Source organism: Oreochromis aureus, linkage group 8 (genome assembly GCF_013358895.1).
Source record: "Oreochromis aureus strain Israel breed Guangdong linkage group 8, ZZ_aureus, whole genome shotgun sequence".
Classification (NCBI taxonomy): Eukaryota; Metazoa; Chordata; class Actinopteri; order Cichliformes; family Cichlidae; genus Oreochromis; species Oreochromis aureus.
In genome coordinates this window covers 18579440-18593887 of record NC_052949.1, presented here as the reverse complement: position 1 = coordinate 18593887, position 14448 = coordinate 18579440, and the positions used below count along the sequence as shown (strand labels likewise).

Sequence of the window (14448 nt, the reverse complement as noted above, 5' to 3'; positions counted from 1 at the left end):
CCAGAATGTAGGAGTACACAAGGAGGACGATATGTATGTTCTTAAGCCATAACGGAGGTGAGATGCACAAATGTGAATAGGACAGACAATGAGACAATTAGCAAAGTGCTTTATGACAAAATCCTGTTTAAACTGGGGGAAAATGACTTGAGTTACGGAGCATTTGTGTTAATATGCATGCCAAATTCAACCATTTTAGAGTGAACGTCATGATCATCAAATGATGTGAAAGCAGGACTTTGTAAAATGTGTGTATTTTATTTTTATCATTTTTTTATGATAACTGCTATTGTATGTATGTATGTATGTACAGTATGTATGTGTGCGTATTAAACTGTACGTTCATTTCATACTTAGTTTTAAGACTGACTGTAATTTCATTTTAGGTTGACAAAGGAAATATGTTTTAAATTATGGACATTTAAGATATGCTACTTGTATGTGTACATTTTGGACAACAAATTGTGTTATGATTTCAATTCATATTATTGGAGAGTAGTGATGATAATTGATTATAATATGATAACAATAATGATAATGATTGTAAAAGCTGTAATTAAAAAAAACAAACATACCTGTATGAATGTTATTGAAGGAGTTATTTCAGAGTTTCGCCTTCACAGACGATCACATGCGGGTGAGTCAATAGTTATGAAGCTCTTAGTAAGAAATATGTTTATCAGACTAAAATATATATTTACATTTATATTTAACACACATTTTCAATTTGTGGAACTTTAAATTAGATAAAACGATGACTGGAAAATTCTAGAAAAGTTACAAAAATTTCTTAATGTAAGTTCATCAGTGGGGAGGTTTCATAGTGATATCAGTCACCTAAAAGTTTTAATGGTAAATGATGTTTTCCAGTAAAAATGTTAACGTTAATATGTGTCTCACAAAATTGTTTCATTTTTCCCCTTTTCATTGTTTCATTAAGGAACATTTTTATACCTAAATAAATGAGAGAAATTGACTTTTTATGGCTATCCATAACATTTTCTGATATATGGTAGAACAACAGTCATCCAAAATTTCCTTTGTAAAGACCTGTACATGAAAGGGAATAGAAATGTTGAATCTTACTTTATATTAAATAATATTTAGGAATTAATGACAATGTCTGTTCTGTTTAAGCAAATTAGTGTACTGTATGTACTGTAGATGGATAATACCTTATCAAATTGAGTTTGTAAAGCAAAAAAATAGATGCTTTATGTGAGTAATCAAATCGGGAAGTTGCATGGTAGCACTTTTTTTTAACATTTATCTTCCTGTTGTGCTTGCCTGCAATTTGGTCCATAACAGAGTGATCTATAATAAGACATGTTGGTGATATGTAAACAGCCTGGTTTTTAATATTATATTAGAGCAAAGAGATTACCGTAGTCACACTATAATTGCAGCCTATGTTACAGGGTAAATTTAGCACCACATGACTGGAAATGAGCCAAAACAGATGGCGGATTATTGTGGAAGTTATAAATAGTGCAGGTCTGTGTATCACAAACAGTGGACAAATACAGATTGTGTTTTTTAAAGGTGAGAGCACAGAGGCAGAACATATTTTTCCAATCATTTCACTTCCATAACTCAATCTTTCAGGTTATGGGAATAAAACCATCCAACATAGTCTAAATGAGTCCATTTGGATATTTCAGGATACCATAAAAAGTGTGAGACAAAAAATAATGATTTTAATTTATGTAATTAACTGGGGAAGTTTTAGTTTGATATCTATTCCTTGAAATACTCACCCTCATCACCTGTAAATATATTGACACATTCATAAAGATCCTTAATATGTGGGGGAGGGGAAAAACGTGCTTAAATTAAGACCGTGATGGGTTTTTCTTACAAGTACTTCTCGCACACACACTGATGGGACTTACACCCCAATTTGCTGGAAGCTTAAAAGGTAAACAGGAAAACCCAGCATAAACATTAAGAAATATTTTTAAGTGTTTATGACTATGTTCTGTGTGTATTTGTACCATTTGATTGGGAAACAGCATGAAGAGTTTTCCATATAAAACAGAGACATTTATTTAACTATAGCTATTACTTATTTTATAAAAGTTGGAGATGGATCAGTAGTAAAGGCATTACAAATCACAGCTTTTAAGAAAGCATCATCAATTATTTCTTTGGCCTTAAGGGTAGTGTTTGCAGATGCTCCACATTCTTAACTGAGCGATTCAGTATGACAATGCAGTAAAATAAGTGATGGTGCAGTTTGAAGACGTTTCACCGTGATGCACCTTTTCCTAACTGGAGAGTTTCCGATCTGACGTGAGGCCTCTCTTGTGACTGCACAGCTGCATTCCTGTAAACACTCCGGCTGCTTATAAATCTGCTTCACCCACTCGTCCCGCCATTCTCTCTCAAACACACGCATATCAAAATAAGATAAACACCATAAAACTCAAAACACACTTGGTCACTTCCCACTCCCAATTCATTGCTATTATTCATTCGGGAGATGACGCAGACACCTTGTGTCACATTTTCTTGCAGTTTTTAAATGTATAATTAGAGGGATGAATGGAAAAGCAAACAGCACACTTGTCCACATGTGACGAAGCAAAATTAGTGTTGTGCTCCGGTCAATTTTTACTGCAATATTTCAAAGAAAACTATGAAAAGGAAAAGAATTGCTACAATGTATTGTTGTGTAAGTATTTTGAAATATACTCAGTATATATGATGCTCCATCTAATCAAGAAGTCATGAATTTTCATGAATTGCAAATTCCAAGCAATACTAGAAATTCCTCACATAAGGAGTTTCTGTAAGGTGTAGGGCTTCAATTAATCTGAATTACTTACCTAGTTAGAATAGTTAGAATAGTTAGTTTTAGTTAGATAGTTAGTTTTTGTTAATTTATGTTGTAATTTATGCTAGGTCAGTCTGCCCTGTCTCGAGCTAGCTAGTTTAGTAATTTTCTGTTAATTTATGTTGTAAATTTATGTTGCATGTAGCACCTTGGCCCTGGAGGAACGCTGTTTCGCCTCACTGTGTACAACTGTATATAGCTGAAGTGACAATAAAAGCCAACTTGAACTTGAACTTGAACTTGATCTGAATAGAAACAGTTGTTTAAATTCTAATTCATATCAAAACGTGTCCCGTGCAAAAAAAGGCTCTAAAATTTAGGTGTTGGTAAATATTAGTGATTAAGTTGAGTTAAGTGATGAAATGACTGGTTAAGAACATAACATAATTGTGTATACATGTTGCACACGTGCATGATGGCTCAGAAAATACTTAGTCCACTTGAACTTGTGGGAGTCCAAAAAAAACACAACTTTACAACAACTCTTACTGTAAGTGATCTGAGAAGTCCATACACAGTATGAGAGCAAAGGTTTTCCCCTCAGCATTCAATCACACTAATTATGTAGAAATGTCTGACTCATGCGGTCATGAAGTAGGACCTCCTTCTCAAAGCTCCTTTATAAGGGCCAAAACTTGCCCCTGGAGTCACTATTTCACAGTGCTATGTTTCTTATTTAATATTTATTTATTTTTTTAATCTTTGCAAATCTATTTATTTTTATTTATCCCTTATTTATTCATCTCTTTATCTTAAAGCTTCGTCAATCTTTTTTTGCCCAAATGCCTTTGTTTTTTCACCTGTCTTCTCTTCTCTTAATCATTCCACTTCCTGTCTCTATGTCGTTTTACCTCCCTGACTCCAACCCGCTTTTATCCTTTAATAATCAAGTCAGAGAAGTGCATCTTTACACAGGTATTTAAACATTTTTTCATTGCAGCAATTTACAGAATAATTGAATGCATGCGCAAAAATACAGACGAGGCGATGTTGTTCTTATAAAACTCAAATGTTTCTGATTACTTTCCTTCATTGTTTCTTTTTGCAGATAACCACAGGCGTGGGATGTATTTGCAGATGAACATGGATGGGAGAGTCACAGGAAGTGATGCTCAGACACCTTACAGTGAGTATTAGCAGGATAAGCTTGCAACAGATTGCATATTTGGCACTGACTTCCGTCCACAAAAGACAGTGGATAATTTGAGGCCTAGGCAGAAATCTAATTTTTATTATCACTATTTCTGTATTTTCAGGTTTGCTGCAGCTGAAATCAGTTAAACCAGGCCATGTAATCATTAAAGGACCATCATCATCTCTTTTTCTCTGTGTGGACAGCGAAGGCAATCTGAGAGGGCAGGTAAGCTATAACACTAAAAACTGAATCATCCTTTTTTGCATCACTTTCTCTCAAATCTGAACAATATTTTAACACTATTTTCAGAGTCACTACTCAGAAACCAGCTGTACCTTCAGAGAAATGCTGCTGGCTGACGGATACACCCGTTTCATTTCCTCACAATATGGATTTCCCATGTCACTGGCATCAAGACATTCCCCAGATCGACACGCGCTTCCCTTTACGCGGTTCCTACCACTGAGGAATAACTTGAAAACGGATAGCGTATCAGAGCAGCTGCCAAACAATCAGAGACTCTTCAACGTGGACTCTGATGACCTTCTTGGAATGGGTCTAAATTCTATGGGCAGTCCTCAGTTTTCTATGGACAAATAAAAGGATGAACTGCACAGACTTCTCACAGATTGGCACCTTTATATCTCTTTAGGCTCAGCCTGTAAACTTGATTTAGTTTTGAAATGAGTAGCTTTCTGTTATTTGTTCTCAACATGTTTTTGTGGAGGCAATACTAATGTAAGTTATTTATTTATTACTATGTATTGTGCATTTCAAATGGTTATTTATTAATTTTTTTAATTTCAATAACTGTAACTGTACTTTAAAATCATGTTTGTAACAATCTGTTGATTTTGACATGTGAGGTCTCTGAAGTTTCCCTAACCCAGATCTGCTGGGGAAGCCTAAGAGGTTTCTGTTTGTACAACTCAAGTGTGTTTATCTTATTGGGGAGAAATTCTGAATTAAAACAAACATGATATAAATATTGCTGTTCGTTGTCAAATTTGTCATGAAAAGATTGAGCAACTTTATTAAATGGTTCAACAAACCAGAATGTACTTAAAAAACCAAGCATATATTTACTAAGTACACAGACCGGGAAAGTAGAAGTGGAAGACAAGCGTATTGAAGTGAGAGCATGAGCACCCTCCGGTGGTACAAAATCAAACGAGAGGTAGACCAAGTGTGTGGGTGAATGGTTTTTTCAATGACTGTAGAAAACATGGAGGATGCGACAGCTCCTCAAAAATGAAGCCAAAACGTCTCTATCGTCTGTTTTCTACAATCATTGGGTTTTTTGTGCCTAATGAAATTTTGACCCGTCTTTGGCCAAACCAGCAACAGATTTTCTCAGTTTATATCCCCCAAAAAGTTTTATGTGAGTTTATCAATTTATATTGTGATTTATTTGATCTTTTTTTGTAAAGTTTAATTGTTCAAATTTTAAATCAGTTCTTTTTTTTCATTGTGATCTATAAACAGGCATTGTAAATGCACACTTTCTTTGTTCATTACTTCAGGCCTGATTGCAGGTGACCGTAACAATGATTACATTCCCTATAAAGATCAAAATAAGTGATCACAAGATTTGTATTTCATGCTATTTTACATTATTATAAAGTAAACAGAGAGTTTGCTTGTGGCGTTGTTTGAGACTCAAAAAGCCATCTACTGCCATCCAAGCATTGCATCACTGACTAATCTATTCCAGCAGACAGGGATTCATTGTTAAAGACAATAAAAAAAGGTTTATTTTAATCTACTTGCCCTTTACTGACTGTTAAACTAACATCAATAACACAAAGTAAAACACATTATTACAGCAGTTTACACAAGTGAGGTAACATAAGCACACATACCTTCCATGGATCATCACTGTGATGTGTTGGAAAGTCTTATGTGTTCCTGTGAATCTGACAGCAATGTTGTTGAAGGTACTGCTTATAACAGCTTAGTCGCTGTTGGAAAGGTCAGGCATGGACATACAATAGTGAAAACAGAGCCGCAGTAGACTAAGCTATCAAGGATTGTTATATTTCATTTTCATAAATAACACTGCTGTAATAGACCTTTCCTTAACTGTTAAATACTGACTAAAAAACAACACAAGGAAACCACAAAAAAACCAAAACAAAATGGGAAACGTAAGAAAATTAATAAAATATAATCTTTATCAAAAACACTGAATGCATTAATCAAGCAGATAAATACAGAACGTTTGCCATGGCAGTCAAATCAATTATTTAACACTGGCATTTCAGGTAATATATAAGCCAGAACTAAAAAAAAAATCAAATATGCAAACATTATACTTATAGAACAATACTGAGAATGTGAAAGGTGTCGTATGAGAGATCTTAGTCTGTCTTCATTGACAGCTCAGCTGGTATTTGGTTGAGTTCTAAAAAGACGTGACATTCATATCGCCTATGATCTATCTGCTTTCATTTCAAACTTGCCGGCACAAGAACTAAGACATTATAGTTTCAAGACACAAGACATTCAGGAAGTCATCTCAAACACAAGCTGACAGCATTAATAAATAAAAGCTTGTATTTCATTAATATCACAACCCTGAGAATGTAAAACATTTGTTTTTAAAACCAGTATTATGCAAAAATTGCTTTTCAGTGACATTTGACTGGTTAGTGTTCCAGCAAATAACAAAGGCAATATTAGGTTGTTAGGAGGTATATGAGCGTTAAATTGAAATTGCACAAACTAGCATTTGTTGGTTCACTTGTCAGGACTTCAGAACCTTTAAATATATTTTAACTTAATTGTGAATCATGAACTTTATTTGGTTTGATGGTTTTGTCAGAGGGTACAAAACTTCCTCCTTAAACTTGGGTAACCAGTGGTTCCCTCAGATACATATTTCCTCCCCTGTACTCTATACTCTGTCCTGTACACAATCCACCAAGCAAAGTCCCATTTAGAGGGCTGCAAATACCTTCACTGGCATAATAATCTCCCTCTGGATCCTGGCCATCTTCCTCAAAATCCTCTCGTTCGGCCTCCTCATCCTCCCATAGGCTAGTTTCGACATGAGTGTACTCACTTCGGTCCTCGCATTCAGTCTCTCGATGGTAAAAGTAGCTGAAGTTGGACACAATGACAGGAACAGGCAACGAAATGGTAAGAACACCAGCAATGGCGCACATAGAGCCCACCATCTTGCCCCACACTGTTGCAGGGTACATGTCACCATAGCCTACTGTAGTCATAGTGACAACTGCCCACCAGAAGCCATGTGGTATACTGACAAAGTCTGTTTTGTTGTGGTCAGCTTCAGCAAAGTAGACAGCACTGGAGAAGAGGATGACGCCAATAAACAGGAAGAAGATAAGAAGACCCAGCTCACGCATGCTTGCCCGCAGTGTCTGACCAAGAATCTGGAGGCCCTTGGAGTGACGAGACAGCTTGAAGATCCTGAAGACCCTCACCAGCCTGATGACCCTGATGATGGCCAAGGACGTGGCTGGAGAGGCATCATTGTCTTTGACCAGTTCTGTTCCCAGAGTGACAAAATAAGGCAGAATAGCACTGAAATCAATGATGTTCATGACATCCTTGAAGAAGTGCGTTTTGCTGGGGGAGCAAGCGAATCGCATGATGAGTTCAAAGGAGAACCAGCATATGCACATTGTCTCCACCATAAAGAACGGGTCGTGGAAAAAACTTGATGCAGCAGGCATGTTCTCAGACATGTTCTTTGCCTGGGAGTGATGCTCCTGAGTGAATGACACAGGGCAGACAGGAAAAATGTAAAACATACTTGTGAAGTTAGAAGTACAAACAAAAGATAATAAAAAAAAAAAAATCAAAAACCACCTAAGTAACAAAAACATTGTTACTTAAAATTAACATGATTTGTCTTGATTGTTTGATCAAGTGTGCAAAAACTAAAAGTGCAAAAGTTACACACACAAAAGGTGAAGTCCCACAGGATTTGTTGTAAATCAAACCTACATCTATTTTCTAACCACCAGTTAAATACATTTGTATGTCTCTCAGCTGAAAATGCGCAGGGGTGGGGAATACATTCAAACTCTACACAGAGATGTCCCGGCTAACCAGAACCTTCTTGCTCTAAGGAAACAGTGCTAACTACAAACTAGTATGCAAAACCATGGCAAAAAATCTGGTTGGTAGCCATCCATAGAACAGTGAATTGATTTTAATATTATATGGATTAAAATTAATAAAAAAAAAAAAAAAACTTTAAGTGTGCTGGCAAGATTTGTTACTTTGATAGCACCAGGTTACCTGTTGTGATCAGTCTTTTTGCTAAGCTAAGCTAAGCTAAGTGGGTCGCTACAGCTATATATTTAATGTATATACATATATATATGAACGTGGTATGCATTTTATAATCTAAGTCTTTCTAAAACATATTAAGTAAACATATGTTCTTTTAAATGCAAAGCTGTTACTGTATATTGTGCTAGTATTTTACTTTAAAAAAATACTGCTGAGCTAGGTAGTGTTTGATACATTAAACTACAGTATGTCGCCCACCATGCTATTGGTTCTCACATTTGGCAGCATTGCAAGTGTTTGGCATCTGCGCCTTCCCATTCAGCTATCTCTTCTAGTCCACCTGTCATTCCATCATGTGTGTCACTTATTATTATAACATTGCATATTCAAGCATTGGCTGGTGGCTATTTAAAACATCTTACACTAAACATTCAGTTAAAACTATGAAATTGGATTGCGTGGATTAAAATAGATGTGTTTAGTATGCTGTAATGGGTTGTGTGGAATATATAAAGCTCAGGGTCGTTTAAATAAACTTAGTGTATTCCTTATGACTTTCAGTAGCAGGTCAGTGATAGTGTTTATTACTAAAGGTGGACATCTATGTGTTGATTTGCTCCAAGGGCTCTCCTAAGACTATATTTAACCCAGTGAGATCTCTGAAGAGAAACATGAGTGTCTACTTGCACCACTCCTCATCCATCTCCACCTTCATCGCTATTCCCATCGCCCTGGCTGCCGAGGCCGTGTAACATTGCCAGTGCAGTTCAGTGAGTGTACCGCTGACTCGAACAGGAGGAGGTTACAGTAGTTTCCTGGCAGCTGCCTTGTGCAAAGGAAGTCTGCCACAGCACAGCAGTCCTGGAGGAATGTGTTAACATGACCCAAAACTATGCAGCTCATCCTGTGAGACCTTTTGGTCTCTGGTTCTAAGCCACCTGGAAGGCCTTGGCTCACCTTTGCCTATATGTATGGTCACTTGTGACCTTTAATTAACACACCTAACTGTCTTCTCGGGTCTGAATATGCTTCCTATTATTTGTATTCCAATACCCACCCATTACTCCCTGTACCCTTTAACACTTCCTGAATCCGAGCGTATCAAATTTAACAGCCGACTAAAATAATCACCATAAGCTCTCGCTCTCTCTGGTCTGCTTCCAGACATATTGGCCAATAGTATCCTATGTCAGTATTTTTCCTCTTAGCACACTGTAGTACTCTTCAAGTGTGTGTTTACCTAAACAACAGCTTACCAAAGTATTGTGTTTCCTTTGACCCAAACAATCACATATATTTCATTCAAGACTTTACAACAAGATTTGGGGTTAACCCTGCAAAAACCATCCATCTTTCACACCTTTCCTTCCCAAACATGAACTTGAATTAAATTTCCAACCTCTCTGTCATGTCTGAGGTCAGGCAGTGTCTCCAGGCAGAAGATGAGGATGGACACCACGATTACCATCACACTGATGATGGCGATAATGCGTGCACCCGATGAGGACTCTGGGTGCTCAAACAGCATCCACAGTTTTCTCTGGAGTCTGTTGGACGGCAAAGGCCTCTCCTCTTCTTTTGGAAAACCTTCGTCCTCCTTGAAGCGGTTCATGATGTCCTCTCCGAGCTCATAGAATATCAGCTCATCCATGAAAATATCCAGGGGTATGTTTGCAGGCCTCCGAAGCCTCCCCCCTGACTGGTAAAAATACAGAATGGCATCAAAGCAGGCTCGATTGCGGTCCAGGAAGAGCTCGTTTCGAAGTGGGTCAAAGTAGCGTGACCTTCGTCTGGGGTCGCCGAGCAGGGAGTCAGGGAATTGGGCTAAGGTGCGAAGCTGAGTTTCATAACGCATCCCTGATACATTGATGGCCAGTCTTTCACTCAGTGCCCATCCATTCCTCCACAGAGATCCTGAGCGACGCTTTTCTTTCTTCTTCTCTTTCTCGTTTCCCCTGATCTCCTTCTCTCCTTTTTCCTCACTGTCGAGCTGGTCCTTCAGATGCTTGTCCTTCTCCCCATCGCTCTCTCTCCCTCTGCCTTCTCCTTCACTGGACTGTGGATCCCTGCTTTCCATCCCTGTTTTTATCCTAACCGAGGGAATGCTGCAAACCACCCTCTTGAGATTTTGAACACCTGGACTTAAAAGAAAACCTGTTTAAAACCAGAGTGATAATTACATCAGCGAAATAGGTTTTCAGTTGATAAGCATTAGCAGCAAAGGACTAAAGAGGGGAAATTGATATTTCATGACAGATTTCATTGCATTAAAAGTTAATTCATGGTTTTGTTTTTAGATGAACTGAAGGCAAAACAACAAACAATGTTAGTACCCGGTTAATGAAAATAATTTACTCACTAAGAAAAACAGCTGCTGGCAGAGGCTAATGACGGGGTGAAAAATCACATTGTTTGTCTCCTTCGGCTCATCAGGTTGTATCTCTTCCTCTCTATCATCATGTCTGCCTGTCACAAACACGAAGCCCTTGTTTGGCTATCTAACTTGTCACACAGAGGTTTAACTCTGATCAACTTTACACAAACTCTACTTCCAGTTATTTGCTCCGGGAACATCCAGGATCTCGCCCTGTCCCTCACTGCCTCACGTTGTCTGCCTTCAAATTTTGGGGGGGAATGCTGTCCTGTTGAAATTTGATCTGTGCTGGACCCCTCCACCCCCTTCGTGTCCCTTCCCTCCATTTTAGCCAGGGGGCATGTCAACCTTCAACCTCCCTATCAAATGTCACCTCTGCATGGTATTGCCCCCTCTAACAAGCATGGGCGTATGAATGACAGAAGACCCTCGCTGTTTTTCATTAAGTCAAAATGACTGGATTTGAATATGCGTAGATTAAAAACCAAAACTGTGGAGTTTGAGCGTCATAGAACGAACATACAGAAAACATATTTTCAAGACTTTCTAATTAATTCCATTTTCTAGCGTCTTCAGTAGACTCCTCCAAATACACTCACTTAAACCAAGGCTGCAGCCAGAGATTGGGGTGAACTGAAATATGCTGCAACAAAATTTCATGTTAAATTACAATAAACTACTTGGATCTGTTTGCCAGCATGAAGCTGTTATTTTACAGTATAACTACCGTAATCAACAACAACAGTGTTTTAGTTACTAAGTTGCTGTAAATATATTTTACTTTTTACAACACAGTCATTTAAATACATTTTTGTAGTATACAAAAATCTAAAAGCACAATCACTTGAATTTCTTACAAAGCCATATTAAAAATTAGCTTTTGAAATTTCTTCATTTATTCAAGTTGGCAAACACAAGTGAAATCATCATCCATTATTATTTTATTTTATACATCTTGTGCTTTTCTTATTTTAATGTGCAAAAATGTCTGCAGTGACACAAACCTATTGGGTAAACTGGCTCACGTTTTTCTATTTGCGGAGCGGCACAATAATAAATTATTTACCAGTGTAGGTTTTATTTTGCTATATCACATATTCCCCCTCATTTCACAGATAATGATACTTTGAGTTCAAAGGAAATTGGACCCTTGTCTGCCTCCATCACCTCTAAATCAGGATCAGCCCCCACCAGACTCTCAATCTGTTGCTGACGATTGCCGTGTGCCACACAACAGGCTTCGTGGGGGAAAAAAGAGCTACCGCCTACACCTCGGATCTGCTAGTTCATGCAGTTGGGTGGAAATCATTCAAGTGTCTGTGACAACTTACAGGGGTATGCGCTACAAACAGACAATACGAGAAGAATATTACTAACTTTGTGGATTTTTATTTTTTTGGACTGTCATGACTGTAGAGAGATAATCTACTAGAAACAATCAGATTCAAGCAATTGTTACATTTAATGACAGGGCTGTCTTCTGAGGTGTCATTTGTTACCCATAAACAAAAAAGAAATAATATAAAACTATATTAAAATAGATAAATGTGCCCTAGAAGAAGAATACCAAGCTGTAATTGTTTTCAGTAATGTGTCACATATTGTAAAGGACCACAGATTATTTCTAACTGCACACACAATACTTGTGATATTAACCTCTCTCTACCAAAGTGGACTACTACTATGTTTTACCACCAGAGGGAGGTGATGTTTAGGCACAAAGGAGAAAAACTGAAAAAGGCCTCTGCAGACATTTCTAATAGCTGTTGGCAAAAAAACAAACTGCCATCCGGGCTGATATAATACACTGTCATTTGATCACAGTCTGCTTACTAAGAATCTGATGACCATTTGTTTTACAAACCAATACACTCAAGCATATACAGATACAAATACTTCAACGCTTTGTGAATATAAAGTGTCAATAAAATGCAAGAGGGAATTCAGCTAGATTTTTTGTTTTGGGTTAAAATTGTGGAAATCAATCGTTTTGTGGTGTTCTTGGTGTTGCAATGTTCATCATGACCTGACTGCTCCTGGTTCTATATAGTGCCATATAACTCTGCTGTTCGTGCAGCTATGCAGCACAGTCATTACATCTTGTGACTCCCGTGGGATGGCTACACATAACCACTACAATTTCACAACACAGTTTGAAACCGACAGTTGGTAACCATGAGTAGAAAGAACAGACAATTCATTAGACCACATTTTTATTTCTTAGCATGTGGCCCCTGCACCAGCTTTGCTGCCTTCATTTTCCAAGCAGCAGTAGTGCAAATGTTATGCAGTAATCTTGTTCCACTAAGCAAGTTTTCTTTTAAGAGGTTCAACAAGCTTTGGTTTCTATAGCTACTTTCTCCCGGTAACAAATTTCTCTCAAAATGAGGCTGCTTTGAGTTAAAAGTGATAGAAATGAGTACTGAACCTAGACAGCATATAAGACAGACGTAGCTTCCGGGTTGGAAAAATTAAGGTACTGCAGAAGTGTCTTAAATCTGCTTTCTGTCTACAGGCTACTAGATAGGTGACTGTGACTGCAAAAAAAGACTTACAGTCCCATAGTAGTGTATTTTTTAAAATATTGTTTTAATTTTGTTTTGTAAATCTTGGTCATATGTTGTTTTTTTTTTAATGGAGAATTGTCTGTGGTATGAATCCACACACTGAATATTTCGTGTCAGACATATCCCTCACTAGTAGTTTTTTTCTCTTTAGCAACCAAGATGGCAACGGAAGAAACACTCATCTCAAGGCTTCAAAAAACACGACCTCAGAAACCAGTGGGTACCATCATGGTAACTACATCCATCTTTTATGCTGTCCCTGATGTTGACACAGACAATGGCTAGCTATTTGCTACTTGACATCAGCTAAATTGAGTTGCTTCTTTCCGAAGCATTTTAGTGAAATAAAACAGTGTGTCATATTGTTAACTATAGTAAAAGCCCCTCCAAAGAACTTTAGTAAGTGAAAATTTAGTATCTGTTGCTTAGTTTGCCCAAATTAATGGGTGTTTGCCTCTATTCAATGTACACATACCAGTATATGGATGTAGGTTGCTAACAAAGCCAACTAGCATTAGCTGATAACTTAGCACACTGGCTCTTCGTTCAAATATGGTCACTTCGAGGTAAAAAAAACAACAACAGGCATGTGACTAAAATGCTTCAAAAAGACGCTTCACAACCAGGTTTCTAAATATCTGTTTTTTTTCTTCCAAACAGTCCATAGTTGAGGTATAAAATATTACAGGTAGTAAGTAATACACTTTATTGCCAAAGATATTCGCTCTTTCGCCTTCACACATATAACTTGAGTGATAATTCCAAAGCATTTAATATGATGTTGGCCCACCCTTTGAAGATACAACAGCTTTAACTCTTCTAGGAAGGCTTGCCACAAGGTTTAGGAGTGTGTTTATGGGAGTTTTTGACGATTCTCTCAGAAGTGCATTTTTTAGGTCAGATGCGAAGGCCTTGTTCACAGTCTCCACTCTGATTTATCCCAAAGGTGTTCTATTGGGTTGATCAGGACTCTGTCCAAGCCAGTCAAGTTCTTCCACACCAAACTCACTCGTCCATGTCTTTATAGACATTCCTGTTCCTGTCCTTTGGAACAGGAAGGGGTATGTTGGTATCCAGTGTCAGGAATATTATAAGTTACAGTTATCTGATATCAAGCTGGGAAGATAGGACTTAGATTACATCCTCAATCTTAAATATCATGACACAATTACTGCTGACCTCAAATTTATCGATTGCCATTATGTGACTGTTTCTCAAAGTAACAGTCACTGACTTAAACGGAAACTTCTTGTAAATGCTGGCACTGATA

General features: G+C 37.6%; 2 protein-coding genes across 2 annotated transcripts; one reads left to right on the top strand and one right to left on the bottom strand.

Moving 5' to 3' along the window:
• Positions 1 to 3901: 3901 nt before the first annotated feature.
• fgf21 (fibroblast growth factor 21) lies at positions 3902 to 4571 on the top strand. The gene is made up of 3 exons (XM_031739297.1): positions 3902 to 3962; positions 4093 to 4196; positions 4281 to 4571. Exons 1-3 carry the CDS (start codon positions 3902 to 3904, stop codon positions 4569 to 4571), a joined length of 456 nt encoding a protein of 151 aa, XP_031595157.1.
• A 1605-nt stretch (positions 4572 to 6176) lies between these two features.
• LOC116319930 (potassium voltage-gated channel subfamily A member 7-like) lies at positions 6177 to 10786 on the bottom strand. The gene is made up of 3 exons (XM_039616682.1): positions 10597 to 10786; positions 9637 to 10391; positions 6177 to 7708 (listed from the first exon to the last, which is right to left on the bottom strand). Exons 2-3 carry the CDS (start codon positions 10312 to 10314, stop codon positions 6815 to 6817), a joined length of 1572 nt encoding a protein of 523 aa, XP_039472616.1. The 5' UTR covers positions 10315 to 10391; positions 10597 to 10786; the 3' UTR covers positions 6177 to 6814.
• Positions 10787 to 14448: the final 3662 nt, after the last annotated feature.